The following is a 9698-nucleotide window of genomic DNA, read 5'->3' on the forward strand; positions in this document are numbered from 1 at the left end:
GGGTTTTGCCCCCCCCCCCCCAAAACTAGTTGGCTGTATTTGTATGCTGGTTTTCATTAACATTTTATTACCCGTTTTGGTGCTGTCATTTGACCTAACTACCTAACTATTGTATTTATTATTGGTATGTATTATTGGTATTAATATAGCGCTGACACAGCACTTTACATAGTGCACATTAGTCCCTGTCCTCAAGGAGCTTACAATCTAATGTCCCTATCTCACATGCATACACACAGGGGCCAATTTTAGACAGGAGCCAATTAACCTACCAGCATGTCTTTGGAGTGTTGGAGGCAATCCCATGCAAACACAAGGAGAACACACAACCGTTTTGCAGATAGTGCTCTGGCCAGGATTCGAACCGGGGGAACAAAAGCGCTAACCGCTACGTCTCTGTGCTGCCTACATTGTGGGTGTTCATTGCTGGCTGTGAGGATTTCTTCTTTTCTTCTCACTTCTTGCCCCATTGACTACACAGTGTCACACTTTCCTGTGCACTGATCTGATGCTAGGTTTTACGCCCCTGTCCAAGGTGCTGGGCTTCCTCCCAATCTAATTTCAACCTCTGTGTTAAAAAGCTACTGCGCCTGGTGCTCGGCGTTCAAGCAACGTGTCTCCACACTAGCGGCCGGACCCCCTGTGCTTCCTGAAGCTTATTTGCGTGGAGGGTTCCTGTTTCTTTGTGTCTGTTCTGCATTGCTGTGCAAATTGCAGAACCTGGTTTCCTACTTTTCCCCTACCTGTCGCTGACTCCAGTTTTCCAGTGCTGTTCTGAGTTCTTATTCCTTTGTGGTTTTGTTAGCTTTGCCTGCATTGGTGTGTTGGAGGACCAGCTGTCCTGCAGCGCAACATCCCCACCATCAGAGGCTTTGGAGAAGACCAGGCGCTCCTTTGATTCTGCGCCTCTAGCACACCCAAGCCATACGTGCAGCCATCCTGTTCCCACACTTTCCGTGTCCAGTTACTCAAGTGGCCCTATGGTTTCCTGCAACTAGTGACCCAAATTTATCTGGAGGTCCGGAACTAGCATCCACCGTGCCATCGGTACCCAGCCCGTGACACACAGGAAATATGGGTAAACTTCTCCAGGTACAAAGATACATTTATAAAAATCTAGACACAATATTCAACAGAAGTAACAGAGCGTTCTCTACCAAAGTGAAGGACTAGTCTGTAGTGACCAAGCCAGCTTGCTCATAGACCAGCCCCTGGGGCCTCACTTCCCCATGCGCTGCACTGGTCTAAGGTCCTTGAGTCATCATGTTCTATACAGTGTATAGGAATTTAGAATGTCGAAGGACATACAATATATTGCCAAAAGTATTGGGACGCCTTTACACGGACATGAACTTTAATGGCATCCCAGTCTTAGTGCATAGGGTTCATTATTGAGTTGGCTCCGCCCTTTGCCTCTATAACAGCTTCAACTCTTCTGGGAAGGCGTCCACAAGGTTTAGGAGTGTGTCTATGGGAATGTTGGACCATTTGTGAGGTCAGGTACTGATGTTGGAGGAGAAGGCCGGGCTCGCAGTCTCCGCTCTAATTCATCCCAAAGGTGTTCTATGGGGTTGAGGTCAGGACTCTGTGCGGCCAGTCAACTTCCACCACCGCAAACTCCCCCATCCATGTCTTTATGGACCTTGCTTTCTGCACTGGTGCACGTTCATGTTGGAACAGGAAGGGGCCATCCCCAAACTGTTCCCACAAAGTTGGGAGCATGAAATTGTCCAAAATGTCTTGGTATGCTGAGGCCTTAAGAGTTCCCTTCCAGAATACAAGTAACAGGTGACCGCGGAATATTTAGTAGCAAGTAAATGTCACGGACGGACTTATTGCACAGGTGACAACCTATCACGGAACCACGCTTGTAGTCACTGAGCTCCTGAGAGCGACCCGTTCTTTCACCAATGTCTGTAGAAGTGTCTGCATGACGAGGTGCCTCATCCTATACGCCGGGGGCCATGGAGGGGATTGGAACACCTGAATCCAATGATTTGGAGGGGCGTCCCAATACTTTTGGCAATATAGTGTATCATTGCTGCTGCGGAGGGGGAGACAGACTGGACGGAGCGCTGTGGCAGCCGGAAAGCTTCGAGGATCTGGTGAGTATAACTTTGTTACCTTTGGCCCTAGACAAAAAAAATTAGCATTTAACCCTTGCAGTGCCAAGGAGAGCACCATTGCAAAGGTAACAAAATGTTTACCTGGAGTTGTTCTTTAGCGTGACAAAGCCTGGAAAGTGTGCATGTGTTGCAGAGACATTTATTTTCTTTTTTTTTTCTTTTATATATTTTACCCAGATATACAGTTTAAATGTAAAATACCAGCTTTTGGGGTGGAGAGTGCCTTTAAAACATTTTTACGGCATATATTTCCTTCAATTCCTTAAATTTTTGGTCAATTTTTGGCATCCACTCAACGCAAAAATATTAGCTTTGGTTGGTCAGCCCCTTAAAGCGATTCCTGCTGGATATCTCTCATATAATGTCTTTCATTTATTGGAAGTCACGCTCCATTTATTGCAAATTACCGAGCTTATTAAATACATAATATATCTCAGTTCCAGATAATTAATTCATTATAACATTCTGTAGTCGGTTAAGCTTCTTAACCTGTGTGACTTAAAGAAAAACGGCATTTAATTAATTCCAGTTTGTTGCTGGAGAGAGATTCACGCTACCCATCACTTGTCTTCATGCTTAGAACTGAACCCCGGGATACACAAGCATTGTCCTCATAAAAGAGTCATTCTTCCGGAATCTTGGTGAGATTATTGTATTTCTTCTGAATCTGTGCAGTAATCCAGTGTGAGTCTTGGAGCTTCCTGTAATAAAGACCGCTCACTGCTGCTCTCTCTCCTTGTGCAAGGTGACTGATCTTGTCTCCACCCCCTCCTGTAATAAGGACCAGTCACTGCTGATCTCTCTCCTTGTGCAGGGTGACTGGTCTTGTCTCTGCCCCTACCTGCAATAAAGACCAGTTACTCCTGCTCTCTCTCTCCTTGTGCAGGGTGACTGGTCTTGTCTCCGCCCACTCCAGTAATAAAGACCGCTCACTGCTGCTCTCCTCCTTGTGCAGGGTGACTGGTTTTGTCTCCGCCCCCTCCTGAAATAAGGACCAGTCACTGCTGATCTCTCTCCTTGTAAAATCCAATGAATGAAAGGAGCTGGCCGGACAGTCAGCCTGGTGAGGAAAGTGCCAGATGATGCTGGATGTCCTCCAGGCTTTATTTGCCTTGTTGCAGCTTCTAGTGTACATTGTGAGAAGCTGCAGTGTGCAGTGAAAGCCATTTCAGTCCAGGAGAATAGCCGGTACAACTGTGCAAGACTGAAAAGAAGGTGGAGTTCAGATGTAAATGATCAGCTTGTAATGCAGATTTTCTTCTGAGACTGTCGAGCTTCTTGAAGATGACTTAGGAGCGCAGGATGAAATTCTCGTTAAACAAATCTTTAATTTGTTGTTTCTCAGCGTGTGTCACCAGAGAATAAAGACAACTGCAGGATGCATATACATCATACCTATCACTGGCACGAACCTGTTTCTTTGTAGGAAGAGTAGAGATTCATTCTGTATGACGAGCGGCATGTAGAAGAAGCGCCATATGTTTCCCGCGCCTGGAGCAGACTGTCGCAGGCGGACTCCACGCCCTTCACAATGAAAAGGCAGAGCGCCATTGTTGTAGTCGCTGCCTTGGCTGTCAGTGGCGGGTTTCCACGCTCGTTGCTGCTGCTGTGTATATATTATTGTTTCCGGCCTTATTAGATACAATTGTTTCAGCAAAGCTTTCTGGTTCGGGATCCCTGCGGGCAATCCATTATTCTCCGTTACAGATTTGCAAGCAGTTCTCAGAGATAACAACATTGTGAAACAAATTTTTCTGCCGGATACGAGTCTTGCTCACAGAACAAATCATTCGAAAAATGTGCCCAAGCCAGCAATTTGTAACGTATATTGTTAAAGGGGCCGCCACTCCTCGCAGGACTGATACTCCGGGATAGATCCCATAGAGTTAAAGTGTATCAAAACCTAAGAACAACAATGTGATACATTGCAGCACAGGAAGTTATCAACTCCACAAGATTTATTGGCATACACCCCAGAATGACACATATACATATAACTATTGCAAAGTTAACCTGGATGTTCAGTGTTAGCAATAAAACAACAGCGGCTTGATTGCTTTGTCCAGCACTTGATGCACATTGTCTTTGTGACCTGACATCCAAGTCACTTAGATTGCAAAGTTTACTGCTTCTTGACTGCTTGATCCAGCACTTATCATACAGCTATTGTGACTTAATTGCTTGATCCAGCACATATCATACAGCTATTGTGACATGACTGCTTGATCCAGCACACATCATACAGCTATTGTGACATGACTGCTTGATCCAGCACACATCATACAGCTATTGTGGCATGATGGCTTGATCCAGCACTTACCATACAGCTATTGTGGCATGACGGCTTGATCCAGCACTTATCATACAGCTATTGTGGCATGACTGCTTGATCCAGTGCCTATCATACAGCTATTGTGGCATGACTGCTTGATCCAGCACACATCATACAGCTATTGTGACATGACTGCTTGATCCAGCACACATCATACAGCTATTGTGGCATGATGGCTTGATCCAGCACTTACCATACAGCTATTGTGGCATGACGGCTTGATCCAGCACTTATCATACAGCTATTGTGGCATGACTGCTTGATCCAGTGCCTATCATACAGCTATTGTGGCATGACTGCTTGATCCAGCACACATCATACAGCTATTGTGACATGACGGCTTGATCCAGCACATATCATACAGCTATTGTGGCATGACTGCTTGATCCAGTGCCTATCATACAGCTATTGTGACATGACGGCTTGATCCAGCACCTATCATACAGCTATTGTGGCATGACGGCTTGATCCAGCACTTATCATACAGCTATTGTGGCATGACAGCTTGATCCAGCACTTATCATACAGCTATTGTGGCATGACAGCTTGATCCAGCACTTATCATACAGCTATTGTGGCATGACGGCTTGATCCAGCACTTATCATACAGCTATTGTGGCATGACGGCTTGATCCAGTGCCTATTGTACAGCTATTGTGACTTAATTGCTTTATCCAGCACATATCATACAGCTATTGTGACATGACTGCTTGATCCAGCACATATCATACAGCTATTGTGACATGACTGCTTCATCCAGCACATATAATACAGCTATTGTGACAATACTGCTTGATCCAGCACCTATCACACAGCTATTGTGAATTGGCTGCTTTTTATCAGCACATGTTATACAGCTATTGTGTTACAACTGAATGGCACTTACATATGAAAAGTTACTCTGGACGTTCATTTTTAATAGTAAAGCAGTGGCTTGATTGCTTTATCCAGCGCTTGTTGCACAGTCATTGTGACCTGACATCTACGTCCAGGTCCCATAGACTGCAAAGTCACTGTGACTTGACTGCTTGATCCAGCACTTATCATACAGCTATTGTGACATGACTGCTTGATCCAGCACACATCATACAGCTATTGTGGCATGATGGCTTGATCCAGCACTTACCATACAGCTATTGTGGCATGACGGCTTGATCCAGCACTTATCATACAGCTATTGTGGCATGACTGCTTGATCCAGTGCCTATCATACAGCTATTGTGGCATGACTGCTTGATCCAGCACACATCATACAGCTATTGTGACATGACGGCTTGATCCAGCACATATCATACAGCTATTGTGGCATGACTGCTTGATCCAGTGCCTATCATACAGCTATTGTGACATGACGGCTTGATCCAGCACCTATCATACAGCTATTGTGGCATGACGGCTTGATCCAGCACTTATCATACAGCTATTGTGGCATGACAGCTTGATCCAGCACTTATCATACAGCTATTGTGGCATGACAGCTTGATCCAGCACTTATCATACAGCTATTGTGGCATGACGGCTTGATCCAGTGCCTATTGTACAGCTATTGTGACTTAATTGCTTTATCCAGCACATATCATACAGCTATTGTGACATGACTGCTTGATCCAGCACATATCATACAGCTATTGTGACATGACTGCTTCATCCAGCACATATAATACAGCTATTGTGACAATACTGCTTGATCCAGCACCTATCACACAGCTATTGTGAATTGGCTGCTTTTTATCAGCACATGTTATACAGCTATTGTGTTACAACTGAATGGCACTTACATATGAAAAGTTACTCTGGACGTTCATTTTTAATAGTAAAGCAGTGGCTTGATTGCTTTATCCAGCGCTTGTTGCACAGTCATTGTGACCTGACATCTACGTCCAGGTCCCATAGACTGCAAAGTCACTGTGACTTGACTGCTTGATCCAGCACTTATCATACAGCTATTGTGACATGACTGCTTGATCCAGCACTTATCATACAGCTATTGTGACATGACTGCTTGATCCAGCACTTATCATACAGCTATTGTGACATGACTGCTTGATCCAGCACCTATCATACAGCTATTGTGACATGACTGCTTCATCCAGCACATGCTATACAGCTATTGTGGCACAACTGAATGGCACTTCTATATGAAAAGTTACTCTGGACGTTCAGTGTTAACAGTAAAACAGCCATGGCTTGATTGCTTTGTCCAGCGCTTGTTGCACAGTCTGTGTGACCTGACATCCAAGTCCAAGTCACATATATTGCAAAGTTACTGCTGCTTGACCCAGCACCTGTTATACAGCCATTGTGGCTTGGCTGCTTCATGCAGCATTTACTATGCTTACCTAGGATCAGTGGAACGTGAAATGATTTGTAGGAGGGACACGGGGTGGAGCTGATGAGACCTGTAAGTGGGTCTAGGCAGCTGATGAGCAAAGTCTGCATGCAGCACAAATAGTCCCCCCAGCAGGGGGATCATGATGCATCTTTGGCAATACTCTAGCCTAACACTGGAACCGAATGAGTATATAAATTGAACTTTACAATGGAATTATAAATGGGCATCCCTAAACTTATATCCCCGGGTATTGTTTAGCCAGCTACCCATTTATACTATATGAAGGGTCCAATATGATTGGGTGGAAGTAAATGAGACACAAGGGAGGCATTTGTTTTGCTTTCTGCAGCCTTAACTCTAACCTTATCTCATGTCATAAAATATGTGTCATGGTTTGCTGCTGACGTGTGAGAGATCACTTCATTATCAGTGAATACTTTCCACTGATGAACTCTCAGAAACGGATACAGAAAATCCACAGAGATGACTGCCGACTAACATGCAGGAGGGACTCAGTTACAATGATTTGTTAGCCCATAAACCTCATTGAGGTTTCTTCGAACATATGTAAAGGATTTCATAAACTATCTATGAAAGATTTGCTTGACAATAACAACAACTTACAATTGCCAATTTTCAAACATCCCATTTCCAGTGTTGTCTGACAGATCTGTGTTAAATATTCCGCATTTCTTTTATTAAATTAGAATTTCAAACAGGGACATGTAAACCTTAGTCTGCGATAAGAAGAATTAAAACGTATTGTGTTGTCAGCCCACAACAGGACTTGGGAACTGAGTGCGTTTCTGGCGGGTCAACAAGTATTTTTCGGTATTTGCTGGGTAATTAATGGTGTAAAACATAAAGAAATGTATCCGTGTTCCAGAGATGCAATACATGCAAAAAAAAGCAGTACATGTCTATACTGTAATTATTATTATAAGAGGTGCACCGAAATGGATATTTTAAAACCGAAACAAAACCAAAATAAAAAAATTGTCAGGCCGAAACCGAAAATGTTTTTTATTTTTATTTTTTTCAATCTTTTCAAATATTTTATTTTTTTTAAAAAACTTTTTATGTTTTTATATGTATTTCAATTATTAAGGGAGAACTATGGGGTTAAGGCTTTTCCCCATAGTTCTCCTTAGGGTAACATCTCTCAATTGAGTGATCAATTGAGAGATTGAGTGATCTCTTTTTCTGTATCCCCTGTTATCAATGATTAGGAATCTTCTATGAGTGTTCCTGTTCATTCATAACACGAGGACAGAGTATGTTTACTATAACCACAATCATGAATGGACAGGAAGTGATGTAGATCACTTCCCATTCATTCATAATTGATGATACAGTAACCATACCATGTCCTCAATTATCTACAAACACTCAGAGATCACTCATCACTGACTGCTTGTACCTGCTCTCCTCTCTGACACGCTGTCACAGGAGGCTGAGTGAGCGGTGCGGGGAGGAGAGCTCAGCCTCCTGTGACAGCGCGGCCTGTCTCCGCCCCCACACCGCCTTGCTGGACTGTGATAGGCGGCTGAGCGGTGTGGGAGGAGACGCCGGCCACTCACAGCACTCTCGTCCCGCAGCGCTCGGCCACCTGTCACAGTTTCTCTCCTCCCCGCTGGGACACAGAGCAGCGCCAAGCGGGGAGGAGAGAAAGGAAAGATGCACCACCGTTTCAGCCAAAAAAAAATCCACTTTTGGCATTATGCCAAAAGTGCCATTTTCGGCCGATATATCGGTGCATCCCTAATTATTATTACTATTTCGTCCTGGCACATGGTTTATGCCTTTTTTTGTGGTGTTATTTGTCTTACAGATAATCCCAGACTGGATCCAGAAGTGACCAAAGCCAATTCTTTGGGTTTTATCGGATGTCTATCCTCCGTCCAGTACAACCAGCTGGCTCCCCTTAAGGCGGCACTGCGACACCCCAGCACGGCCCCGGTCACGGTGATTGGGTCATTGTCTGAATGCAGTTGTGGTTCCATCACGGACAGCGACCTCAGCACAATCACGACGACATACTCATCCTCGGGTATGTGCCAGGCTGGCTCATGAAGCTCTTGTATCGATGGTTGTAGCGGTCCCAGCGGAGGGGGTGCCTGCACTGGGTAATGCCATAATCAGGGCTGGATTTCCCACAAGGCCACCAAGGCCCGGCCTCGGGGCAGCAGGGAGTAGAGGGGCAGCAGGGGTGTGGAGTTCCTATTGCCCGATACCCGGGACATGCAGTTCTGGGCACCAGGTGGGTTGTTTTTTCTACATTTAGCCCTACTTCAGGCAAGCAAAGCTAAATGTAGAGCAGCTCATTTTGTACCAGTGACCCAGATCACCTGTATTACGTATGCTCGTCCGTCCTCCCCCGCCGCCTTCACCTTCAGCTTCCTCTGTCCCCACTGACCACCTCCCTCGCCGGTGTAGTTTCGGGGTCCCCCACTCTTTCTGGACCACAGCAAGGTAGTTCAGGATGGAGAGCGGGGAGCAGAGCAGAGAACATCCGTTCATCCATCTCAGCTGTCGCAAGACTTCCAGCACAGTGCTGTGCTCAAACTCCTGTATTGGAGGTAACAGGTTCAATAAAGAGAACCTGTCACCTCCAAATGCTATCACACAGGGGAACCTTGTTAGCTCCTGTGTGATAGCAATAACGTTAAGTAAAAAAAAATTGATAAAAAGTAAATAATTATAACATACATACAAATAAAAAAGTTAAAGATAATAAGAAATAATAATTTAAATTTAAAAAAATTGATAAAAAGTAAAAAATGCAATAAATTTTAAAAAAAGGAAGAGATAATAAGATAAATACAAATTTAAAGTAAAAAAACAAATAAAAATGTAAAAAATAAAAAAAGTAATAAAGTATAACATAAAATATTATTAATAGTAAAAG

At 44.2% G+C, this 9698-nt stretch overlaps 1 protein-coding gene across 1 annotated transcript in view; it reads left to right on the forward strand.

The window, feature by feature from the left end:
- LOC108796998 (contactin-associated protein-like 5) overlaps positions 1–9698 on the forward strand; it is a 283699-nt gene that overhangs the window by 266148 nt on the left and 7853 nt on the right. The window contains exon 23 of the mRNA XM_018568564.1: positions 8622–8840. Within this exon, the coding sequence (XP_018424066.1) occupies positions 8622–8840 (219 nt within the window). The remainder of the gene's footprint in view (positions 1–8621; positions 8841–9698) is intronic.

This window comes from Nanorana parkeri, unplaced genomic scaffold, assembly GCF_000935625.1.
Source record: "Nanorana parkeri isolate BGI_ZX_2015 unplaced genomic scaffold, ASM93562v1 scaffold1209, whole genome shotgun sequence".
Classification (NCBI taxonomy): Eukaryota; Metazoa; Chordata; class Amphibia; order Anura; family Dicroglossidae; genus Nanorana; species Nanorana parkeri.